This window comes from Ceratina calcarata, unplaced genomic scaffold (genome assembly GCF_001652005.2).
Source record: "Ceratina calcarata isolate Rehan_Ccalc_2016 unplaced genomic scaffold, ASM165200v1 scaffold154.2, whole genome shotgun sequence".
NCBI lineage: Eukaryota > Metazoa > Arthropoda > Insecta > Hymenoptera > Apidae > Ceratina > Ceratina calcarata.
Genome location: NW_017136637.1, coordinates 401,233 through 426,301, shown reverse-complemented (window position 1 = coordinate 426,301; position 25,069 = coordinate 401,233). Strand labels below are relative to the sequence as shown.

The following is a 25,069-nucleotide window of genomic DNA, read 5'->3' as shown; positions in this document are numbered from 1 at the left end:
TATAACAATCTTAAACATTATCAGTCTACAAATTTATACTAAAGTTTGCTTACATAAAAGTATTTCGACACGGTTTGTCATAACAATATATCAGCAGTGTATCCATGCATCCACGCAGACAATGCATGTAATTATTTACATCATACTATGATTAAAAATTCATTTATTTCCACGCTGCATTCATACCGCGCAGGGATTTGTGTGTACGCTTAACGCTATCTGGTATGTATTCATGAATTACATCTCCACCTGCATTAGTTTAAAAATCTATAAACAGAAATAGCGAACGTGCTGTGTATCACATTGATTCGCCTTCCTTTAACCGGTTCATCTGGATCTCGATCGCCTTTCGTGTACGAACGAAATTTCTGTACACCTTTACACGATTCGAAACGCTCGGAGACACATTTCTAAAAAGAATATACAATATACGCGCTGCGTCGCACACCCCGTGTTGCATCGACGAAAAGGCATATTCATCTGTTCATGCAAATTATTGTCAGTACGGATTCTTTTAAAACAATCGCAGAAACACAGTTTCGTGACATTTAAAATAACTAAATTTTAATGTAAAATATCTTTGAGACAGATTCAACTTTTAAAGCTGTACGATTTATCACTCCTCCCTCGGAAAACGTAAACGATTCGATCGTAACAAATAACATTATACATATAATAGTTTTTAAATCCACTGATCCGTGATGTCTATCAAATTAACTTCGAACCTCTGGTTTCGTTCTACACGATTCTTCCAACATGTTTAAAACAGGCCGACCTCGCTAGCACTGTTCGATACTCTGTACTACTTCAAGATATACTCTCCCGAAACTTTTAACTGTTCATTTTTCAAAGCGACTTTGTTATATTGTTAAATAATCTTTTGCCCCACCACGATTCCAAATCAAATGGTTTAAAGTCTGAAACAGTATAATCGAAATGATTAATGTTCAACTTTGAAAGAAAAACAATTGCCGAAACGAAGTTATCTGCGTCAATTTAGCAACAAGGAGAACATCAAGTTCGCTTCGAATGAATCTTAATTTATTTGAAGAACAAATAATATCATCTCACCTTGAAGGGTATCGTTCGGCTCGCCGTCATTGTAATACACTATCGAGCTCGGCCCTGAAACAAATCAAGTGTTCTTGTTCAATTTTCATTCTGTACAAATATATCGGAGGATTTCTTTCAAGACACATTACTACTAGAAATACAATATATAAATCGAATTAAATTTAAGCAAGACTTACTGGAAGATTCTGAACAATCCGAACCATCGGAGGATTCACTTCTCTGCCGCGTATTGACTTGATTCCATGCTGATAAAAAAGAATGTTCGATGTTACAACAAGGCAATATTATGTGTTATGCAATCCCTATAGTACAGGATTGAGACCAAAATGGTAGTACGTGCGTCTTGACAAATTTTCCATTAGATCGATCTGCTCGAAAATATTTTGAGAATCAATTAAATCGAAATGATTTCGGCCCTGCATAAGGAATCAGCTGATACTATCCTTGAATGGCAGCGCAGTGTACAAATCGATTTCTTTACGAGAGACGCATCTTCGAATTTTTTATATAACAATCAGGATGAAATAGCGACTTTTCACCTACATTCGTAAACAAATTTAATAAGTTCCTCGTGTTGAGGTGTTATGATCTCCTGCACTTGATGCCTCTGCGAACTGAATTTAGACTTTCCATTGATGTGAAAGACTGGCTTCGGTACGTGGCTGCGAAACAAATATCAACATTTAAATGAATGTTAGTACGGAAAGCCGTAGATCGTGTGACTTTCTTAAATTACAGGAAATGTTTGTGGGTAACATTTTTCGAGTCATAGCCGATGATTTACGAGGAATACAATATAGAGATTACACGTGCTTGCTTTCGATGAAGAATTATGAATTGCGTAATGTGTAAGCTAGAAAAAGAAAGCAGGAGAGAGGAGAGGGAGAGAGAGAGGGAATGCGGTAGGGTTAAGATGGGTTAAAGCATTACTTACCGGGTGGTCTCGTGGTCATCGTCGGGATCGGCTTTTCTCGTTAAATCGCGCAACGTCTCCAGCCTCTCAAGGTTCTGACTGATTCCTAAGAAATCATTACTCCCGATCAACCGCAACGTTACAGCCGTTTCTAAATACTAGTTAAATATACTCAATGGGAGATATCGGTACCTCTTCGTGTCTTCGCGACGATCTTGCTAGGTCCTTTCGATACAGTGTACATGTTCCTTATGAGAGAAGCGCAACGATATCTTCGTACTGCGTTCGCGATACCAGATCATCCGAGATCGGATCTTAGAATCTCAAGTTTCGAATAAAACGAACGTTGGACCACGCGCGCGACCACGGGATCAGTACCGAGCACATCAACCGCACGGGTTAAAATGATCGGCGTGAAACACACGATGAGGAGTGAACCACGTGACCTTAGCTCGTGGTATCGCGGTTCACACACGGACACGGGGATCTAATCGTACACGCACGCATACACGCTCTAGCTAGTAGGAGGACTAATTTGAAAAGGTTTAAAGCGGGCATTTTCATATCACCGACCACCGATTTGATTACGTTGACTTTTTTTTATCGCAATGACTGTTTGCATTCAAAGTCTATTATTAATCCTTATATCGCACGTGTAACAACAAGTACTGTTTGCCTCACGTGGATCGATTCGAGGTCCCGAGTCTTTTGTCCTCATTACTGAAGTTTTTTTTTATACTATGGGTAAAAAAGATAAAAGCAAGAAGAAAGTAAGTGGTAGTGTAAAAACTGCACTTAAAACTGAAAAGAAGTTGAATGCTAAGCAAAAGAAGGAACTGGCTGCTCTTGGCGAGGTTAGACAAATACATCACATAAATTTATTGAAATACTGTTGAAAAGGTTTATCGATTCGTATTTGAAATATACAGGATGACATAGAAAAGGTAGTTGCTCAAATTGAGAGAGAAGAAGCAAGAAGGCAACACGTTGTTGAGAAAACAGTATCACCTCCGTCACGGCGTGTAAATTTTACATTGACTGCGCATCCTTTCAAAGATGAACTCGTCATGCTTGGGGGAGAGTTTCACGATGGACGGACGGTAATTTAAAACCTTCTACAAAATCGTATCTCAATTCTTAATCGGTCTAATTTCAGACAGTCGTTTATGGAGATATGTTCGTATATAATTTGAACAAGAACGAATGGATGATCGTAAAAGCACCTGGTGCACCGCCTCCGCGATGTGGCCACCAAGCAATAGCGACGACTGTGAACAAGGGAGAGCTATGGGTGTTTGGTGGAGAATTTTCAAGTCCCTCGGAATCACAATTTTATCATTATAAGGATCTATGGGTGTACAGATTTGCAGAGAAAAAATGGGAGAAGATCTTGTAAGTAAATGCAACTATAATTCTTTTCACTCTTCTTTCACACAAATCATTGGTATTCATTGGCTTTTACTTTTTAATAAAGATCACCTGGCGGACCATCGGCAAGGAGTGGTCACAGAATGGTACACATAAAAAAGCAATTAATAGTTTTCGGTGGATTTCATGACAATTTAAGAGATTACAAATATTATAACGACGTGCATATATTCAATCTCGAAACATATGCCTGGCACAAAATCGAGTTGTCTGGTGTTCCACCGCTTCCAAGGTCAGGATGTATAGTACTGGCAACACCTGAGAACAAGCTTCTTGTATATGGCGGTTATAGTAAGGAAAGGATAAAAAAAGACGTTGACAAAGGCTCCATTCACAATGACATGTTCTTAATGACTCCGGAAAAAAATGATCAGACCGGTTTAAAGTGGAAGTGGGTGTCTGTGAAGCAATCGGGACTTAAGATATCGCCTAGGTGCAGCGCATCGGCCGTTTTGGTTCAACCGAACTTGGCTTATTTATTTGGCGGAGTCTTCGACGAAGAGGATGACGAAGAAGAACTTCGCGGGACATTTTATAACGATCTAGCGGGCTTGGACTTGGAAAAATTCCAATGGCACATCGTGACGTTACATGGAAAGAAGGATGAAACAACTAGACGTCGAAGAAGAAAACCGAAGGAAGATGGACAAGATGATACGGGAGACAAGGACGCTAGTGACGATGAAACAGAAGAATCATCTATGCCTGTCGAATCGAAAGTTGTAGATGACGATGGAATATTCACAGTCACCATAGGACCGGCATCGACGTCGGTCACTGATAAACAACAAAGTACGTGCAAAGATATGTTTGTACCGTCTCCGAGAATAAATCCCGGACTTGCTGTAAAGCACAACGTTCTATACTTGTACGGTGGCATGGTTGAAAATGGAGACCGACAATATACGCTTAACGATTTCTACAGCTTGGACTGCCGTAAATTAGATGAGTGGAGAACAATATTAAAAGATGATTTATCTTTACAAACGTGGTATGATTCTAGCGACTCTAGTTCGAACAGTGATAGTAGTGATGAGGATGATTCTGAGAATGAACAGATGGATGTAAGCGAAAATTAATCGTAAAGTATAAATATCTTCGTTGAAATATAATAAATTTCAATTTGATTTGTACCTTGTACAGTTCCAATTATTTGTCAGTCTTTCATTTGGGGCAACTGTGAGTCTGTTTAATTCTGATTCTTTTGTGCAATTGTTTTATCTGAAATTTTCTTCTCAAGCTCTTCCAAAACAGACGGATTCTAAAAACGAAGTGAGTAATAAATGTAAATCCTTTTAAAGGAACATTATTAAACTTACTTCTATGATAATCGCTATCACGCAGTTGGGCGAATAAGAATAAGAAACACTGTCCTTCTTCTCTGCGTAATTAGCTTCTGAGAATATAGAAACATTGAAAATTTTACTTCCTCCCTTGATTAAATTTATGACATTGTTATAAAAGACGAGATCCTCCGATTTGTCAATTATAATGTGAACTACAAGGATGATACTTAAGTTTTATAATAGATTCACACAGATTATAGTAGCACTTAAGGATGTATTGGCTATATAGTCAATCCCAAAAGTTTATGCACTTTAGAAATGCATTTTTTAAAAAGAAATCAGACGTCGGAAGAACATTGCTCATAATAAACAACAAAAAAAAAATTTTCGTTTTTCTAAGGTACATAAACTTTTCGGATTGACTGTGTAGCCAATACATCCTTAAATGATTACCTTCGGGATTCAATTTTTTGCTAATATTGGCCGTAACACTTCGAATCTCTAGTATAAGTTTTAGAACTTCATTTATTCTTTCATCTAAAGGATCATCTCTCCATTCGGTAAACTGTAACGATCATACTCGTTAACTTCGTGATCTTCTAATATATGCAAAAGTGACAAATCTCACCTGTTCTGGTTCCGGATATTGGGCTTCCATCAACGATGGTATTGACACGAATTCTGGTAAAATATTTGACAGTCTTTTATACAGATCATCAGAGAGATACGGTATTACTGGCGCAGTTACACGCAAAAATGTTTCTAAACACGTTCTTAAACTGTACGTATGGCTCATATGTACGTCTGGGATTTCACTTTTGAAGCCCCATTTAGTTGCCTCCTAATAAAATCAAACTTTAGATAACGTTTCAAAGGATCAATGGAATTACTTACCAAATAAAAATCACAGAATTCATAATAGAAGAACTGTTTCATTGCCGCAATAGCTTTATGAAAATCTCGTTGTGTAAGCGATTGGTTCACTAGATCGATCATTAAAGACAGTCTGCTTAAAATCCACTGATCGATCACTGTCATGCTGTTCGGTTTTTTATATACTTTTCCATGTGTCATGAGTAATATGTATCTGCTTGCTTGCCAAATCTTATTTAAGAAGAATTTATTCGTTTGGCATTCCATAATATCGAAGTTTATGTGTGAATCTATTTAGATAAACGATTACACATATAACAATTATAACATTAAGGAAAAAGACTGACGTTACGCTTTTACTAACTTTTAATATTGTGGCTGCACAGTGTCATACGCAGTGCATCTGCGCCACATTCCGGTATACCGTTCGGGAATATTTTCTTATTAGCGAGTAACATACGTTTCAAGATAGCTTCGTTCATAAGGCCTGCATTAAAATTTTCTTTCAATTGAGCACCAAGATCCTACTTGTACCAAAACACGTAACACGAATTATTATTAATATAATAAAATGTACATGGTAATACTTACATCTAACGTAATACCATTGATGATATTTTCTGGTGAAACGATATTTCCAAGTGTCTTGGACATTTTCTTCCCGTAAGCGTCGCATAAAAGACCGTGCAGTAAAACTTCCTGAATTAACAAATCTTAAATAGTTGCAGTATAAAATAAAAAAGTACTCAATGAATAAAAGATCTTACATTAAACGGAAGGCGATTAGTCAACTCTAATCCTAGCATCACCATTCTCGCGACCCAAAAAAATAAGATATCACTGCCTGTCTCCATTAACGTTAAAGGATAATACTTCTTCAAATCTTCCGTCTGAAAATATAAATGGGAATATAACTTAGACACACGTAATTTACGTATCGTATACCTCTTTCGGCCATCCCATCACTGCGAAAGGAAGTATCGCAGAGGAAAACCAAGTATCCAACACATCTGGATCTCTGTGTAATTCTACATTCGATCCATACTTATTTTCCGCAATTATTTTTGCATCAGCTTCGGTTCGAGAAACGATCCACTCAGTTTTATCTCCAACTGAAACGTAATATGCAGGGATAGAATGGCCCCACCAGATTTGTCTTGAGATGCACCAGTCTCTAAAAGATTGATTAAAATATAAATACCATTAACAATTTTATTTGTATTTCATTCTCACCTGATATTATCAAGGTAATCATACCACACTTGTTCGTGAATCGGAGGTACAAGTACTAGACGATTTTGTCTCACGGTTTCTGCTGCCCTTTGTGCCATATCCTTACATCTGATGAACCATTGCTCTTTGAGTAAATATTCAACGACGTCATGAGATCGTGAACACAAAGGTATACACATTTCATGATCGCTGATACCCCTTAAAACACCCCTGTTCGTCAATTCATTTAACACTTTTCGTCGGGCAATAAACCTTGGTAGATCCTACAATTGATCGATCTATCAGACTTGGGTTTATACAAAATTATACATCAGAGTTATACCTTAAATTCTTTCCCGGCAGTTGTTATATTCCCTTGTTCGTCGATAACATCAATGATATCCAACTGATGATTCATTGCGATCGCATAATCCAAAGGGTCGTGTGCTGGTGTTACTTTCACTGCACCTAAGAGATCATTTCATCACGCTATTGATAAGACTTTTTAACAATCGAGATGTACCTGTTCCAAATTGTCTATCGACCAAGGCATCGGAAACAACGGGTATATAAGTCTCCCTTAAAGTATGCCAGACTTGTTTTCCAATATACTGAGCGTATCTTTCATCCTCTGGATGAACAGCAATCGCTACATCTCCGAAAAGAGTCTCTGGTCTAGTAGTCGCTACCACTATTTCTTGTTCTGAAGAAATGAAAAAGTTAGTCAAACACAGTTTGAAGACTGTGTAATAGAGACTGTTACCTGAACCTTTTACTGGATAAGCTACATGCACTAATTCGCCAAATGTGACTGTTCTCTCGTATCCTGGAATCTGAAGCTTCGTCTTTTTATTAATATATACACGTTCCACTTCGATATCAGATATCGCGCTACGCATAGTAGGAGACCAATTGATCAAATCGTTCTTCCTATACAATAAGTTTCGATCGTTCAGCATCACAAACGCTTCTGTCACGGCATGATTGTGAGTCTATCAGAAACATAAATATATAATTGTTTAAAATTCTATGGACTGCTCGCAGATAAATATACCTCACTCATTGTAAAGTATTCTCTGGACCAATCCAAGCTTGCACCTAAAGCTTTCAATTGTGATCTTATCATATTCTCTTTTTCATTCTTCCACTGGGAAACGAATGAAACAAATTCCTCCGGTCCTATATCTGATCTCTTAACACCTTTTGTCTTAAGTAGATGTTTCTCTACTATCATTTGTGTCGCGATACCAGCATGATCGAAGCCTGGTATCCATACCACAGGATGTCCCTTCATTCTGTACCTAGATACAGATATTTTTTATTATATTACATATTTTATTGTAAGAAGTAAGTGCATACCATCTTGCTAGTACATCTTGAATTATAACAGTCATCGCGTGTCCTAAATGCAGCGCTCCGGTAATATTGGGAGGAGGCAACAACATTTTCATAGCTGTTTTCTCAACATTTTTAACAGAGAAGTAATTATTCCTCTCCCATATTTCGTACCATTCATTTTCAATCTCTTTCACATTACAAGATTTCGGGAAATCTACCAAAAAGGTATGTATAAGTAAAGATATAGGAGTGCGAGATCCTTTTAAATATTACGTGAAATAAATTGTATTAGTACCTGATAAACTTTGAGTAGAAAATTGATTATGACAATGTTTATAATAACAGACGAAGCGCCGTGAATTATTGAATCGTATAATTGTCATCGTGAATAGAAGAATGTTGTTTTACTTTCTAACGAAGCATAACCAATAATCTGAATAATATAATATTAAATCAGTCATTTGTCATATAATGCTTTGTAACAATCGCAATTACTGTTGATAGTTGCATTTGTATATTTATGCTTCTTGGAAAGAAATTTGAACAATATGCATTATGCAAATCTGTGAAATTTGGAATTTAAATATATTTTTACGTCACGCGGTAACTTTGATATTGATTCCTCGTTTTTAAAGTAGTTTTCATTTAAATAACTATCAATATTCTATATGGCAGCTCAATATCGTAAAATTTCAGGAATTCCGATCACAGCACCTTGCGTTGAGGATTAGTGTGAAAAAAATTCCTCAAATCTCGTAAGCGATGGTTTTATAAAATGAAAGCATTCGTGAGAATGCACGATATTTAATCAAGTATTTTCGCATCGGTTGGTTTATCTTTCATTCTGATTACGACAACGAAAAATACTCTTTGATTATGTTTAAAGTACAGTAATTATCTGCATTAAAGTTTGCAAATACATAACAAATAAACAAGATAGCGAACTTATGAAGTATAGAGAAAATCGTATTTTATTCGACATATTAATGAATCCTTACAAAGTTCGTTCTCGAGTACAGAACGATTATTACATCAAAATACATATATTAGACCTCGAATTTATTTAACAAATAGCAATGACTTGCAACGATGAATTCTTTAAACGTAGTAAACAAGCGATATCGTTTTTTTTGCATGTACTATCCTTGTCCGATTCTCCAAGATAAGAGTCTAGAAGGAGAAAAGGAACGCCCACATGGTTCAAAGTCTTCTTTGTTACGTACAGATAATTTAACCGCCCGGTGTCAATTCGCATGTACAGTGTATTCCAAGTCCAGTCGACATCATCAGCCGTGATTGTCTAGTAGTTGCCGATTGCGATTGAACTGCCTTTTTCTACCACTCGTTTTCAATCACATTTTCCATCACCAAATTCTCCACTTCACAATATGAACGTAAGTTCTCGTTTCCTTCACGTAGACATCGTAATTACAGTAAATTAAACTAAGAAATACGATCAGTACAAAAATCTTTCTATATCGTGGTCATGCGTATTATTGATATCGTATTCGTATTGTTTCGTACATTTGTTACAATTGAAAAACGTTATTCTTTTCACCGGTTGTTCAGTGTTCAATACGTATATGACACGATACATATTATCCTTGAATCGTTATATTTCGTAGAACATACTGAAAATAATTAGTTTAAAGTTAGTAACGATTTTGCGTGAGTAACATATAAAATTCGATCGCGTGATTAATACATATGCATTTATTTTAGGGACTAGTAGCTCTTGTAACCGGAGGTGCCTCTGGATTAGGGCTTGGTTGCGTGCGAAGATTTGTAAAAGAAGGTGCCAAAGTAGCCATCGCTGATCTACCATCATCCAAAGGAGATGAGATCGCTAAAGAGCTGGGAGACTCTGCTGTTTTTACACCAATGAATGTGAGCGTTTTAATACTGCTCTCAGTAGTAAAAAGTATAAGAAATTGTCATAGTAAAACATGAATAGAATTTTCAATTCTGTTAGTGTAATGTATATATTTCTTTACATTGCAATATATTTATTCTTTGGAATCGTGATTAACTTTAAACTTGGCCTTAATGTATATATACATATATATCTCTACTACAATTAATATTATTAGTAACCATTATGAATTGACATGGAAGGTGTCAGTGAATCATCCTTCTTCTTTGGTAGAACTTTGGACTTTCTTACAGGTAACATCACCGGACGATGTGAACGCTGCTGTGACTACAATAGAAAAGAAATTTAAGAAGCTGAACGTTATTGTTAATGCAGCAGGGATAGCGGTAGCACACAAAATATATAACTTCAATACCAACACACCGCATTCACTAGAAGACTTCAACAAAGTGGTTAACGTAAATGTGTCGGGGACGTTCAACGTTATCAGATTAAGTTTGCCATTGATATACAAGAACCAACCGGACGAGGATGGACAACGGGGTGTAATAATTAATACAGCGAGCGTTGCTGCTTACGAGGGGCAGATGGGTCAAGTAGCGTATTCGGCTAGCAAGGGCGCGATCGTTGGAATGACGTTGCCCATGGCCCGCGATCTCGCCAAGCCCGGCATTCGCGTAGTCACAATCGCTCCTGGATTATTCGATACACCGATGTTATCAAGCTTACCAGAAAAGGTACGTGCATATTTGGCGAAAACGGTACCGTTCCCTCACAGATTGGGAAACCCGGACGAATATGCAAAACTGGTACAACAAATCGTTGAGAATCATCTGCTGAACGGAGAAGTGATAAGACTGGATGGTGCTCTCAGAATGCAACCTTGAACTGGTGTACGTGTAACGGTTGCATGAACAGGTGGAAGTGGAGGGAAGACAGAGACACAGAAGGTGGGTAATTAAAGAAAGACACAAATGATACTTATATAGAAACAGAGAAGAATGTATGAGAGATGAATAAAACGGTTAATTTTTTTACATGCAACACCATTATAATTCTCTTAGAATGTACACAAACAACTAAAAGTTTTTCATCTATCATAGGTATCGACAATCTTTCTTTATTACCTTATGACTGTACAATTAATGTTCTTGTAAATGCGTTGCAAAAGTCGCAACACCCTTCTTTAAATAGTTCCCCTAGAGTATCATCTAGCAAAAAAGTTGTGTACATAATATCAACATAAAAATCGTTTAGTCGTTCCCATTTTTTTTTCGTTTTTTTATTCGTTTAGTCTTTCTTTTCCAATAACCTCCGGAGATTTCCAAAATTCCATTAAATGCTGGAACTTGTTTTGATGATTTTTCGGAAGAGCCAGTTTACTTGTTAAGGCAGGATAATCGGGATCTCCGAGGTCTAGTCAATCCTAGGCATTTGATTCTTTCAGATTTTGCAGTTTCTCCAGCTGGTCTGGCTGTAACTCATCTGGAATACTTGCCCTTCCGCCCACCACCATTTTCTCCGGCATGATCTCGATATCTTCCGTTTCTTGTTGTACCTCGACCACGGTACCGCGCGACGGTATAGACTGAGAGTTGTCCGCCGTGCTCGGTCCAGACGTCGAGTCGCCTTCGCTACCAGAACTGCTACTAACTGGGAACGGTGCCGAATCTGCCGGCAGATCGTCCACCGTTGATTTCTCCTCGACCTCTTCGGGCGCCCCCGTAGTTTCTTGCTCTTTCTCGTCCATTATCACGGTAGGCTCTTTACAGTCGCTCTCGTTCATGTCAGTGGTAGTAGCGCTTGATGGCGGATCGCCCTCGGAATTCTCTTCCGTCGACTTCACCGTCTCATCCGCGGTTTCCTCCATACCCGGGAACGGGTGTTCAACTTCTTCCATGGGCGTTGCCGCCGTGATCACTATCTGCGCGACGCCAAGTCCGATATCTTCGTTGGCCTGGTCAGTGTTCAAAGACTGCGGATGCTTAGCTCTTTCCTCATCTGTCTAAAAGTAGAACGACCGCACGGCTAGATTATTAAAAATCGTTGATTCATCCACGGATCCTTTCAACTATCGGTTTAAGAAAACTCCATTTACCTTTGCTCCTGATTCGTCCGACACTTCTACGACTAAGCAGCAATTTCGTGTATGTTGAGATACACAGATTAAATAGAAAAGCGATAGAGCACGGTGACGATTCGAAACTTACCTACTATACCAGGCCCATCGGGATTGTCGCCTTGAAACTGCGAGCCGTAATGACTTTTTTGGTCCTTCGATAGATTTATCTTGAAACCTTCTTGATCTTGCGGCTGTTGTTGCTCGTCCGCATTTGCATTTGCATTTTGCGCTTCTGCAAAGTTTAACGTATGAAAGTGAGAACGTCTCTTCGATTCTGATCTAATTTGATAACGTACCTTTCATGAGACTTTGAGTCAGTTCCTCTTCGAGTAAGAACTCGGGAATCTCGGGCGGTGTAAACACAGGTGGTGCAGAACTCGGTGGTGTTAGATCCTCCTAATAAATTCCAGAAATGTGTTAGCATACTTTCTCAGAAGTAGTCACGATCATTCATAGATTGAAATACAACCTGGGGGGTCAACGGTGAGCCGTCCGCGGCACAGGGTTCTACGACCAAGGAGGGGAACAATCCTCGTTGACCTCGGAGTTCTCCTTCCCACCATCCATCGTCGACGTCGTGCGGTTCTTTTCTAAGCACCTTTAGGATATCGCCTTCCAAGAAATTGAGTTCCTCGTCGCACGTGGCGTCGTAATCGTAAAGAGCCACGCAAAATTGCTCCGTTTCTAGAAGAAAGATGGTCCAGAAACTGCTTGTGTCATGGGATTTATCCCCAGCGATGGAACTTACCTCCTATATGATTTTGTACAATAGTCTCTGGCTCGGTAGCTTGTAAATTGGCGTCTGGATCGACGGCATCGTGATCGTCGACGGTGTAATCTACCGAAGAGAAAGATATTTGCTGTACCAGTGTACCTGGCCCTTGGGAAGAGAGGCCAGGCGTATCTCTCTCAACGTCGAGATAATTCTGAGGAACAAAACCTTCCTCCCCGCGGTAATTCCGCGCGCGAAGCCACCCGTCGCCGTCGCCCTCGCCGACGACTTCGAGTTGCTCGCTCTCAAGAATTGACAATTCATCGGGATTTTGCGCCTGTAACAAAACATCTCTTCTAGCATTCTTATTTCGTAAAATTTGTTGCCCAACGAATTTTAAAATGTGTACCGTGTATGAGTAAAGAGCGGTGCACTTGTATATTGGCTGAGCAGATTGCGCATCAGTTGCTTCCTGAGCTTCGTCTTTCTCTTCGTCCACAGTTGTCGGATCATCCCAGCGAGTCGTAAGAGCTTCCATCAGTTGCTTCTCTCTCTGTTCATCATCCTCTTCCCAATCTACACTCGTTGGATCGTCCCAGCCAGCAAGCTGCTTCTCTCGCATAGCTGCTGTTCATATAAATACAAATAATCTCCTTGCACGTTTTCATTTGATATCTTGGCCTACCGTCTGCGTCTTCGCTGTCGTGTCTTTGCCTCCCTTGCGGGGCGTCTTCTTCTTGTTGAGGAACTGTTGGTCGTTCGACAGTCGTCAAGTCGCTGCCACCGTCACCGTCGCTGTCATAAAACGAGTCCGAGGACGGATGTTCCTATAAAATACTCATACAGATACTTCTATTCATTGATTTATCGATGTCGCAGTGAATGAAGATTATTACCACTGTCCCTGATGCATCACTCCTGACTGAGAGAGAGCTGGCAGAACGCGGTATATCTTGGACACTGAGGGTCTCCGCTTCCTGCAGCCATTCGTCGACGTTCACTAGAAGGATAACAAACGCGAGACAGTAGAATCGATAAGTATATGAAATATATTTCACTTAAACTCCGTGAGACAAACCTCCACCGTTTCGGAGACATTCTATTCTCGCCTCTGCCTTCAATTTCGCTGTCTAATGAACAAGTAAACAGGGTGAGGAAGAGAATTCACGTGACTCCACGCGTTTCACTACATATCTTACCTCTGCGCGGCGTATCAAGTGTTTTAATTCATCGATTTTCGTATCTAAATCTGGACCTTGCGGATCGTTCGGATCAGTCTGCAAACGTACGCGGTTATTAGCAGGGTCATTAAATATACGCGACGAGTAACAATCGTTCGCGAACCTTTTGTCCAGATTCTTTAAGCTGCAGAAACGTTTGTAATTTTCTATTGTTTTCCCTAATGCTGCTTACTTCCCGAGCTATTCTCGAGGACCAACGGCGAGCTTCCTTGCCGAGCGTAGCTGCGGCACAATGATCAACCGTTACCCTGTAACAAATTCGTTTTCCAATTAATCAGGAAGATGAATGCTCGAGGCATCGAGGCGTCACGTACCTTTCTACCGGGTCGCTGTCGCAAGGATCGAAATCGTACTGTATGTGCTGTTTCAACACGGGATAATACAAGCAGCAGCATTGTATGTTGTACTCTCTAGTAAGCTGTAACGGGATAAATAAGAGTTCTCGTTCGATTGTTTCACGGTTCATCGGATACGTACTTGTTGCGCTTGATCACGAATTTTTCCGAAGCTATTCTGCGTGGCCAGGCAGGTCAACAGTTCTGTACGACCCATCAACGTTAGATATTCGGCAACCTTGTCATAGACTCCTTGTTCCAAATACTATTCGAACAGAATGAATATATATATCCAGATTATTCTTCAATCGAACGAAGAGAACAAGCGTAATAAGGAAAGTGGCTTACTTGCATGGTGTTCTGTAAATCGACTGCGAAATATCTATTCTGATGCGCGTTGGCAGCGGCGAGACTGAGCAGATAATCGTTCCGAGCTCCAGTCGACTTCTCCTCCAAAGCGTCGCGTTTCGAGCTCACTTTCGCGCTATTTTTCTGCAGCGATGTTATCGATTGAAAGAAGGACCCCTTCTTCTTCTTCAGCCTGAAAAAAAACGATCAATACCGCGTGTAAAGGATTGTACGTCCGTTTACGGTTGTCCCACGTACTTCTCTTCGATGTCTTTCGCCTTGTCGCGTACGTCATGAGCGCTGTGCTCCTCGTCGAAGTACAATTTCTTCGTCTTGTCCACGTCTTGCACGCACATTTGCAACTCCTTTTGTACTATCATTAATTGGTCGATTGCCTGTTTGAAAAGAGAGACAATGTCAGTTACCGATACAGTTTTTACTCGACGATGCGTACCTTCTTAGAAATCTGAATTTTGTGCATTCTTAAAGACTTCGCGTCGTCAGCAATTTGTTGCTGAAATACTTCGACCGCAGCTAGCCGAGCTCTAGCCAGCTTCTCGTTTTCTTCTAAGACTGTCCGCCAAACGTTCCACATATTCCTAAAAAACATCCGACCGCTTAGCTCCATCCTCGAGGAAGCTAATTACGTTATAACTAAAGCGTACCATTTCTCCCCTGCACCTTCGACTTTCAGATCCGGGATATTTGGTATCTTTTTATTTAAGTACGCGGAGGATATTTTAAGCAGAGCCTGAAACGAACGATCGATCAGTAATCAAATTCATGACGCGACGACTCTCAGTCTCCTCCCTTACCTCGGAATAAGATTTCTCAATCGCAGACTTTTTTATCGTAAAGGTACTGAAACGAAGTGTTCGAATATTTAGAACTTAGAAAAATGCATAGTTAACAACGAAGAGATTGAAGCAGCATGTAAAATAAGCTCGGCGTTCAAAGAGCTCTCATAACTAATCTTATTTTACAGAAGAGTTTCAAGTCTCACCGAATGTCCTCGAGCAGGTCGCATTCATGTTGGTTCTTCGCTTGCAATTTCGCCGCTTGTTCCGCGTGAACATTCTTCAGGAATTTCGTGTAATTTCCCTAGAAAACGATTATACCGTCGATGTAGACATCATTCCTTTTTCACTCGTCAGTGCTTTCCAGTTTACATTTTCGGACGGATCTTTGTAATGGATGATAGGATCACTTCTGGTCCTTTGCCAGGATGTACCAGGAGAATCGACTTGGCAACGGGTGTAACAAGGACAATGGTGGAACATCTCCCGTTCGTATAGATTGTGGTATAAATAGGTTTTCGTCAGACAGTTAATTTATTTGTACAAAGATATTTATAATAATTATCGATCAGGTTGGCTCTAATCGGGCGTAACATCGTTCGAAGTCAAGTTCAACTTTATAGTACGTACGTTACCCTCACGTAGGTGAGACTCGCATTGACCACGTGAACACCGAAAATGAAAATCTGCACGCAATCTTTTTCATCTGATCATTAAAATTGCAATTATTCTTGCATTGATCCTTCGTGAAAGTGTATTATACTGTCCCTGTCTCTCTCACGCTGTGCTCGTAACTACATGCATTGTTACGCGGATCGTTCAATGAGAAAACCTACTTCATCATTTTCGAGTACAATGCAAATTTCCAAGTTCCCTTTTTCTTTCGACGTTCGAGCAGACACGCTAATTGAAATATCGCTGAGCACATTTTAATTCCTTTCGAATCGGCAATCCATCTCCTCGTACAAATTACAATTTCCAATAAGCCTGTTTATAGGAACACTTTTCATACGCAAGGAATTAATGAACGCTAATTAGGAAGAGAATTTTATCGGGTATCATAGGCGAGACATGCCTGCTTTTATGCTACGTCCCATGGAAGGGAAAGGTCAGGTTTTCACCTCGGGCAAAGAACATTTCGTTACTGCATTCGTCAGAACGTATTTAAAATTCCAGGTAAAATTGTTCTGTTTCGCTCTAGAAAAACGCAAAGCGCTTTCGTTTGCTGTGACGTGTTTGCAAAGGAAAAATATTCCGGTATAAAAAAGTGGATGAACGGGAAATGAGCCCCGAAGACACGGAGAGGAAACAGAGGAGAGCCACTTGTGACGAGTCGGACGAAATTTCTTTCCAACCAGTGTTTAGCCGTAAAACACGCGTTTCCTACTCCTTATCACCTGACTCGCGTTCGGTAACGAGGAAGTGGGTCAGGAATCTCCCAATCTTTAACTGGCGAAAATTCATTGTCACGGAGCGAGGGCGAAGGGTCAGTTCGCCGCGTATCTCGATAAATAGGTCAGGGAATTCCTGTCATCTTTAAAACGGCCAAATATAATTGAATAACGACTTTGACTTGTACTTAGGAAATTGCATAATTCATCCCATAGACGATGCTGAGTACGCTGGTCGGGTATCAGGGCGTGGGAAGAATTGAAAATCGATGATAAATCATTGCACGTTTTCTAAGAGGCTTTGTAATGTCCGTCGATATTTCTATTAACATCGAGACTGATTGAAACCACTTTTAAGAAGAAAAACCGTTCCTCTTTCTTCTGTAGTTAATTAGAATAAAGACTCGTAATAAGACGAGTGCATTTATAAACGTGAAACATTGAAATCACGTTCAACAGAAACATGGCCTCCTAAAAATTGTCCTACATTCAAAATTCGGGATCGATTTCGGTGCCGTTACATAATAAAGGAAACAAACAGAAATTTCAGGGATGTAGGGTGGTTTCAGTGCAAGGAGAGTCAAATTCCCCGGTAACGTAGCCAGTGACGAAAGCAAAGATCGGGAGGGCGAAGTAAATATGATTACCGGTAGGTCTCACGTTCGATTCTCATCGAGACGATATTAAACCAGGTCTTTGGCTTGTTCCATAGATTTTCAGGTCAGCTTTTGGTATAGGTTCTGACCGAGGGCCGAAGTGCGCATCGATCTCATAGTGGTAACGTTCGAGCACCGTTTACGTCAATTTTTCCGTAAGACGTAGCAAAAGATCGATACGATGGTGAAATTCGCTTATCTCGATCGCGAGGCATTGTCAACCTGCCTTACCAGGAGAATCGTGAAAAGCTATTGGAGCCCGATCACGTTTACCCGTCCCGGATCGTGACCGCAGGATTTTCCGCGAGGAAAGACTCGCCGGAACATAGAATCTTCTGTAGAGAAGTACTCGAGTAATTGAGCAAGGAAAGATGGAAGGTCTCAGGGGGACGAAAGAAACGAAATGTCAAAGGATGTCTTTCATCTTACTTTTCTCGGTGGTGGTTGCATGCTGGAAGAGCGATCTGCTCTGCAGCCTCACCGCTGGCAGCCCGTTTTACACCGTCCGCCGGGGAGGGGTGCTCTGTTGTTTTCGTACGCCTCACCCGACACACAATATTACACGAGCTACCACCCTCACTGCTTGCGTGTCCGTACGCTACTGATCTCCTGTCCTCGACTGAGCTAGCCTATTTATTGATCGCAAGCGCGCCTGCGTTTTATTTCAACCCCTACGCGTCTTCGGGATATCCTCTCAGTCTCCTTTGCTCGACCTTCCCTGCCTCCGCCGGTCTCTCGGCGATGTCTGTTCAGAATTTTCATTACTCTCAACGAGAGCTTTTATACGCCCCATTGACCGCCATCAATCGAAATCTCACTAACCGCCCCACCCCCCCCGCCCTTACTTCGATTTCAATCTTTTTAATTATTATTCGACCGATGCAATTTCGGAATATTAAGAGGAGAGAAGAAAACGGTTTTCGAAACAGTATTCAACTTTATTAATTGTATAAAACGGGAAAGTGCGCTCTGCAAATACATACTGAACGAATCGTTTTTCGTAGTTGAAAGATGTAATTATATAAGAAACGTTTAACGTCAGATACAAAATTGAAAAAGTCGCAGCGGACACTTATTTAAAACTAGTCGAACATCCACAAGATGCGATAAAAATTACACTATATTTTGACCTGTCACGTGTCAAAAATCAGACTTGGCTCAATCCACTTTTAGTAGCCGAAGCGCGCGGTTCACTTTCAAGAGATTCATTTACTCCGATAAATTGGCTTAGAAAAATATGTAAAACGCGACGAGCGCTTTCGAAACGAACAATTTCAAGCTGAACTTTTCGCAATTAAATGAAACCGTGAGACAAGCGAGTCCGACGAAGTTTAGAAATTGACGCAGGAAGAGAATAGTCCGTAAATAGTTGGTAGTCGAGTTCCGTGCCTGTCCAGCTGGACCTGTACAGCCAACGTTCATGGTAACTCGTCGTGCGGTATCGATCCAAGCTCTTGATCGACCGGCAAACCGACGGCACCTTCGACATCGGGGTCTGAGCCTACCGGCAGCACGACTTCCGGCTGAGGAACGGGATCCGCCTGCAGAAGCGCGATCGCTATCGGATTTCCACCGGCGTCCAGTGCCGGGTCGGCCGTCGCTTCCGCGAGATTCGTCACGGACTTAGATTTCACGCATTGAAAGTCGACGTGTCGACTCTTTGCTTCTTCCTTCTCCCAAGACATGTGAATGAACGGTCTCTGCACATAATTGTAGATTACCTCGGCGCGTCCTCCGGCTCTCTTCTTGATCTTCTCCTTGTACGTCGGATAACCCTCGATGCCTAAACGAATCTTTTTCAAACCGCGTTCCTTCATCACTTGTTTGGCCACGTCTCTGTTCTCGATGTACTTGAAAAATCGGTACATCGCGGTACTATTAACAGCTGTCGAGGGAGAAAACAACGAGCTTTAATACGTTTAAGAGTACGGCCGATGTGGTCAGTGATTTTCTATTTTATTCATTTAATTCACCGTGACAAGGTCAATATCATGAATCTTAATATTGTAAAAGAACTCACTCTGCGAGTACTCCTCCCCCATTTGCGGTGGATATTCCTCGTCCCAATCGACGATGTCGTCTTCCAATAAAACAACGATGTGGCACTCGCGATCGCCCCTACGCGCGCTGTTCACCATCAGCGGTAGTATTAAATCTTCCAAGAACACCTCGAACTGGCACCGAGCGCCTTCATTAGACAATTCATGTAACAATCCTCCTACAATGAATCATCTTATTTCTAGGACGTCCGCGTCTCATCTGTCTTTAACTCCTTCCGTCGATCGCGTTCGACTCTTTAGGATGATTTTATGGAAAACAACTACTTACTTAGATTTTGGCATTTCACTGTACTTGCGTCAAACGGAACGAGAAGGTAATCGCAAGCCTCTCGTAACTCCTGAACCGCGACCGTCGGCGGGCACCTGATCACGCCTCCCTTGTAATAATCAAGAATAGCTCTAAATACCATGGCCGATATGCCGTCTGCGACCTCGTACTCGCCACGCTCGTTCGGCTGGGCGTACTCTACGCCGGAACTGAACATTCTACCTAACATCGTGTTCGGATGCGCCGTGAACAAGGCGGGATCGACGATAAATCTGAGAAGAAAATGTATCGCTCATGTGATGATCGTGCAAACAGCTCAGAGTCACGGTCGCTCACCTAGTGTTGTCGACGATGAGAGTGAGGCGTTCATCGCTAGACTGCGGATTACTTATACCGGTAATAGATCCAGACGATGGTAAAATGTCTCTATTTTGAGTTTGTTGACTTTTCCCAACGACGACTCCAGAGCAGAGTCTGAAGAAAAACACGTTCTAAGCGACTACATCACTTAACAATTAATACCTACACGGAACAGAGGAATGATCACTGATAAACGTATAAAGCAATGGAAAGTATCGATCGAATGCGCTGATAACACCTACCTTTCACATACCGATGCCTGGACTCTTGTACGATACGATATAAGAAATAAGAATAGGATCCATATAAATGTGTAAAATAATGAACTCTACGTTGTACTATTCAACTTAAAACCATTCGTGTACACGTTTCGAGTACGTAGATAATACTTTGCTATTTTGCATTCGTTCGTGAATATTACCTGTTTTGTTGGCTAACATTAGTATTTTGCCTGGCAGAATTGTAGGAATGACAGTGCCTTTCAGTGCTTCCATCCCTTTGTACCAAACAAGATTTTGGTTTTGAAGAGCCACCACAACTACATGCAAAACAACAACGTTACCTTTCTAATATCTGCATTCAAACACAAGCATCGTGTACCGATCTATCAAAAATTGAATGCCACGACTAATTCGGTTCAACGAATGTATCGTAAGTGTATGTACACAAATGTCTTGTTGCGAACTTCATCTTAACTGTGATATAAGTTTTTAGTTGAATAGTTCTCGATTCTTCGTAACATTTAATGTCATCGCTAATCGACGGAGAATGTGAACAAAAATGAAATTAAACAAAGCTATAGGAATAAATCTACGCACACAAAAAACTTATATAACACAAATGAGAGAGGAAAATATGCATTTAAATTACGTTTACGAGATGGTTTCTTATGAAATCGTTTCGCTTCTCTAACTGGTAATGAAATAATTAACTGACATGCACGACATTCGGCATAGCATCCCCAGATACATGCTATATACTTCGAAATGGTCTTTGAACAACATGGTAAATGACGAATTACATCGTAACGATAAAAGTTCCTCGTCGAAAAATACCTGTTTCGATGAGTTAGGAAATGAAGCGAGGAATATGATATCTAAAGTGTCTAAAATATCTATGTCCCTATTTTCTTTTCTCATAATGCTCGTTATTCTCGTTTACGTCTCTTACGCGATGAATACAATACCTCAGCCTATTCTTATAAATACGATGCCTTCCTCTACCACCAGTTTCTTTGTCCGTCTCTGTATCGCTACTGCTATCCTGATAATTTAAACGTTCAGCAGAGCTCGACATCTTGGACCAACTGTGAAAAGAAATAATATGAATCGAAAGCAAAATCTGTAAGTTGAAAGATCAGTTCGGGAAGAAATACTTTATCCTTAAGTAACTAATCAGATCGACTGTGAACATTCTAATCAAAAATATTCTTTCGTGCGCCCTAAGAATTTCATGGTTAACTACGTTTAACATTGCAGCTGTAAACAATATAAAGATTACGCAATGAAATTGAGATCGAACGTGTCGAAGTTTCGAGTAGTTGGAAATTCGCTTCTATACTTTTTGTTAATTATTTTTCAAGACGTACGTAATAGATAGGAAGAACACTGAGCGATTTTTTAAACATTTATTTATACTTGACGCAACGACGGTGAACGTAAGTATGAGAAGTGACTAATAATTAAAGGGAAACTGTTATTGTGAAATACTTCGCGGTAGTCTTTTGTATTATTCATACGTGCGACGTGTACGTTCGAAACACTTACGGATTAGATATTGACAAGTAGAATCCGAGTTTCTTCAGAAGCCAGCTGGCTGACGTGCAAATTTCCAAGCCGCACGATTGAAAGTTAACCTGGCCGAGTCTTTTGACGGAAAGTTGCATCCCACCAGTGATGGGCACATATCCGTATCGTGGGATTTTTAAGCACTAGCTGACGTTTAAAACCTGAAGGATCACTAGCGCCGTGAAGAGGAGTGGTGGACGTGCGCACTCCCGTTTCCTTCAGTTCCGTTTCCTCTCTGATCGAAGCAAGTTGACATTGGTTCATTGGTTGACAATTGACAGTCTTGACATCTTCGCGAAAATAAGATGCGAGTGAATTAATTATTCTATGCATTGTTCGGTTGAGTACGTTAAAACGATAAGCAGAGGAGACCACGTACTGGATGAGAGGCTTAATGGAAAGATGTTGAAGCATATTTTGTTCGTTGCCACAATCATATTAATAAGTTTGTCAGAATCCGAGGTTAGAGCGAGCAGTTTACGGCTTCTCGAGTAATGAGATCAATCATACACAATCCTGATTGCAGGCGCAATACGATGACAAACGATGTAAATGCATTTGCCCGAGTCTTCTCTCCGTTATAAATACAACCCAGTCCTCGGAACGGAAATCGTACATTATAAACGTGCCACCCTCTGAATGGTAATTCAAATCCTAATTAAAAAACGATAATCCCGCGTGCGTGACAGATGTATTCATTTAAATCGTAATCCATAGTAAATGCGAGAACGTTGTCTTGTCGAAAGTGGGTGATCAGTTGAAAGGTAAAGAAGAGATTTTTTGCTCGAGATGCGATTGCAAATATGAAAATAGGAACACCACTATTATTAAAGTAAGTTGCGTTCGAGTAACTCGCTCATCTTGTTTACGTAAGGCTCATGAATTTACTGACGCTTTCAGATAGTGGTGATACTTGTTATTTGGGTCATATCTCTGTTAGTAATTTACATGTTATTCTTGATTTGCTTGGATCCGTTACTAAATAAGAGAATTCATAAAGCTTCGACAAATATTGGCTATCATGAACATAATAATGAAGAGGTACGTTTATCGATGTTCGTCGTAAGCAACGTTTGCTTGAAACATTTTCTATTTTGTTAGGACGATTCCTCGACAGCTCCTGGTTCGTTTCATCCTATGGGTGAAAGGGGTAATGTGCTAAATCGTGTTGGTCATCAACAAGACAAGTGGAAACGTCAGGTTCAGGAGCAGAGACGTAACATTTACGATAGACACACTATGCTTAATTGAAACTGTACAGTTCTGTTTCTTGAAATAATTAAATATTACGATTAAGAAGATCGTGACATTTATTTGACGGCATTTACAGTTTTGTATATAATTTTCTGGGATTATTTTAGGACTCGTTGAGTCAGATAATCAGGAGTACATAATTTCAATAGTAAATGTCGACAAATCGGGCCACCAGAATTAGTATGTCAACGTTATATGTGTAACTAGTGATTCCAAAATTTTCTGAAACCAACGTATCAAACAATAAAGTATTGAAATGTGTTATTTTTACAGGTATGAACAATTTTAATTCGTACAATAATTGATATTACGATTATATAAAACTTAATTTTTATTGAAAGTAACTTAAGACGATTTGGGTACAGCAGGCTCATCCTTCTCCATCGCGTGTTCGATCAATTCTTTTATTTTATCGTACAACGTTAAAACTAATGCCCCACCCGTGCCCCTAAGGATATTCGAAAGTGAACCTTTAAAGAAAGCCCCGACACCTTCGCCTTTCATCGTCTTCACCCAACAATCTAACGTGTTTTTATACATCACGTCTCCTTTTTTAAGACCTGACTGCATCATCATCCGTCTTCTAACTGTATCAAAGGGGTATGATATAATTCCAGCCGTTGTCGTTACTGCCTGCAAGTAATTTCGCGTTTAAACAGTGAATGCGTTAATCATTTGACGAACAGCTTACTTGAGCGATCATAAAGTTGATATGGAAAGGTGTGTTTTTCGGATCAGGGAGCATCCCTCTCATGGTGTCATAAAATCCGAAATACGCGGCTCTGTAGATAATGATTCCTTGGACGCTCACGCTGAAACCACGATAAAGTCCGAGGAACCCATCCGTTTTGAAAATTTTTGCTATGCAATCACCCAGACCTTTGAATTCTCGTCTTTCTGCCTTTCCAATATCTGCCGCTAATCTATAAATCGTGTATCGTTACAATATCGTTTCTACGTACAGAACGATGATACGCATCACCTTGTGCGAGCAAAATCGAGGGGATAAACGAATAGAAGGGACGTTGCCCCGGCGGCACCACCAGAGGCCAAATTTCCAGCCATCTGTTTCCAAAATGCATCCTTCGGGACACCTTCTAAAAACAGAGCCTTGAACTTGTCCTTAAATGCAAAGTTTAATGCTTGAGTGGGGAAATACCGAATTACGTTAGCCAGATTGCCTCTCCAGAAACTGAGAAAACCCGTTTCCTTCGGTATGCGTACAAACGCATCCATCATGCCTGATTAAATTCAAGAGCTAAATGAAATCGGAATCGATTTTCATTAACGAACAATTACCTTTGTACCGTTGTTCCGGCCTTATCTGTTTCGAGGTGTGTTGAACTTGGAGCAACAACTTGACCCTCTCTAACGGGGCAACTGCAGTCTTCGAAACGGCCGCAGATATCCCACCGGCTAAGAAATCTACTAAAAATGACTTATACGTGTCCATGTCGTAAATTTTCAAGGGACACACGGATCTTCAGAGACGAATTGTAGTTTGCACTGATAAAATCGTTTCAAACTATGAACCATAATGTCGTGACGATTCTCTGAACAGATCTTCCTCCCCTTTCTCTCAGCTGTTCAAGTTTATTTCTACTTCTTTCTAAACCATTTATTATATTTCTAACATAAGAAACAGAAGCAATGAGAATTTGTGTAAATAAACACATTTAACGCGAGCTTCCATTTAGCACGACGTTTATCTTAAACTTCTATTGTTTTCCGCTTTTCTTTT

The 25,069-nt window shown here is 40.3% G+C and overlaps 7 protein-coding genes across 9 annotated transcripts; 3 read left to right on the top strand and 4 right to left on the bottom strand.

Moving 5' to 3' along the window:
* Positions 1 to 20: 20 nt before the first annotated feature.
* LOC108632375 (MAPK regulated corepressor interacting protein 2) lies at positions 21 to 2,265 on the bottom strand. The gene is made up of 6 exons (XM_018036900.2): positions 2,180 to 2,265; positions 2,009 to 2,093; positions 1,618 to 1,736; positions 1,251 to 1,319; positions 1,072 to 1,125; positions 21 to 917 (listed from the first exon to the last, which is right to left on the bottom strand). The coding sequence occupies exons 1-6, from the start codon at positions 2,229 to 2,231 to the stop codon at positions 847 to 849; spliced, it is 450 nt and encodes a 149-aa protein (XP_017892389.1). The 5' UTR covers positions 2,232 to 2,265; the 3' UTR covers positions 21 to 846.
* Positions 2,266 to 2,669: 404 nt separating this feature from the next.
* On the top strand, positions 2,670 to 4,548 carry LOC108632369 (kelch domain-containing protein 4). Of its 2 annotated transcripts, XM_018036893.2 has the most exons (4): positions 2,670 to 2,841; positions 2,917 to 3,087; positions 3,144 to 3,379; positions 3,462 to 4,548. In XM_018036893.2, the coding sequence occupies exons 1-4, from the start codon at positions 2,728 to 2,730 to the stop codon at positions 4,492 to 4,494; spliced, it is 1,554 nt and encodes a 517-aa protein (XP_017892382.1). In that variant the 5' UTR covers positions 2,670 to 2,727; the 3' UTR covers positions 4,495 to 4,548. The 2 variants fall into 2 exon arrangements, with proteins under 2 accessions (XP_017892382.1, XP_026675478.1); XM_026819677.1 differs by lacking the exon at positions 2,670 to 2,841 and having other exon boundaries at positions 2,996 to 3,087; positions 3,148 to 3,379.
* ValRS-m (Valyl-tRNA synthetase, mitochondrial) lies at positions 3,378 to 8,884 on the bottom strand. Of its 2 annotated transcripts, XM_026819674.1 has the most exons (18): positions 8,839 to 8,857; positions 8,420 to 8,557; positions 8,146 to 8,338; positions 7,841 to 8,087; positions 7,550 to 7,778; positions 7,310 to 7,489; positions 7,130 to 7,254; positions 6,808 to 7,070; positions 6,520 to 6,748; positions 6,342 to 6,464; positions 6,166 to 6,273; positions 5,939 to 6,098; positions 5,596 to 5,864; positions 5,330 to 5,542; positions 5,155 to 5,266; positions 4,735 to 4,913; positions 4,550 to 4,676; positions 3,378 to 3,673 (listed from the first exon to the last, which is right to left on the bottom strand). In XM_026819674.1, the coding sequence occupies exons 2-17, from the start codon at positions 8,505 to 8,507 to the stop codon at positions 4,605 to 4,607; spliced, it is 2,790 nt and encodes a 929-aa protein (XP_026675475.1). In that variant the 5' UTR covers positions 8,508 to 8,557; positions 8,839 to 8,857; the 3' UTR covers positions 3,378 to 3,673; positions 4,550 to 4,604. The 2 variants fall into 2 exon arrangements, with proteins under 2 accessions (XP_026675475.1, XP_026675476.1); XM_026819675.1 differs by having other exon boundaries at positions 7,556 to 7,778; positions 8,420 to 8,884.
* Positions 8,885 to 9,424: 540 nt separating this feature from the next.
* On the top strand, positions 9,425 to 11,041 carry scu (hydroxysteroid 17-beta dehydrogenase 10). Its single transcript, XM_018036896.2, has 3 exons — positions 9,425 to 9,518; positions 9,847 to 10,011; positions 10,291 to 11,041. Exons 1-3 carry the CDS (start codon positions 9,513 to 9,515, stop codon positions 10,882 to 10,884), a joined length of 765 nt encoding a protein of 254 aa, XP_017892385.1. The 5' UTR covers positions 9,425 to 9,512; the 3' UTR covers positions 10,885 to 11,041.
* A 205-nt stretch (positions 11,042 to 11,246) lies between these two features.
* On the bottom strand, positions 11,247 to 22,240 carry LOC108632367 (uncharacterized). The gene is given in 27 exon segments (XM_026819681.1): positions 11,247 to 12,002; positions 12,096 to 12,127; positions 12,208 to 12,351; positions 12,416 to 12,515; positions 12,589 to 12,803; positions 12,868 to 13,168; positions 13,241 to 13,458; positions 13,517 to 13,658; positions 13,728 to 13,831; positions 13,910 to 13,961; positions 14,031 to 14,108; positions 14,176 to 14,320; positions 14,387 to 14,490; positions 14,550 to 14,672; positions 14,756 to 14,948; positions 15,014 to 15,150; positions 15,210 to 15,354; positions 15,421 to 15,506; positions 15,571 to 15,616; positions 19,016 to 19,484; positions 19,620 to 19,817; positions 19,928 to 20,199; positions 20,264 to 20,401; positions 20,530 to 20,553; positions 20,709 to 20,825; positions 21,474 to 21,593; positions 22,054 to 22,240. Coding segments are annotated over 27 exon segments (4,401 nt in total). The 5' UTR covers positions 22,173 to 22,240; the 3' UTR covers positions 11,247 to 11,423.
* LOC108632374 (uncharacterized protein CG1161) lies at positions 22,176 to 23,598 on the top strand. The gene is made up of 5 exons (XM_018036899.2): positions 22,176 to 22,536; positions 22,601 to 22,716; positions 22,792 to 22,906; positions 22,975 to 23,115; positions 23,176 to 23,598. The coding sequence occupies exons 1-5, from the start codon at positions 22,402 to 22,404 to the stop codon at positions 23,323 to 23,325; spliced, it is 657 nt and encodes a 218-aa protein (XP_017892388.1). The 5' UTR covers positions 22,176 to 22,401; the 3' UTR covers positions 23,326 to 23,598.
* On the bottom strand, positions 23,416 to 25,006 carry LOC108632315 (ADP,ATP carrier protein-like). The gene is made up of 4 exons (XM_018036807.2): positions 24,628 to 25,006; positions 24,311 to 24,569; positions 24,020 to 24,251; positions 23,416 to 23,961 (listed from the first exon to the last, which is right to left on the bottom strand). Exons 1-4 carry the CDS (start codon positions 24,779 to 24,781, stop codon positions 23,674 to 23,676), a joined length of 933 nt encoding a protein of 310 aa, XP_017892296.1. The 5' UTR covers positions 24,782 to 25,006; the 3' UTR covers positions 23,416 to 23,673.
* Positions 25,007 to 25,069: the final 63 nt, after the last annotated feature.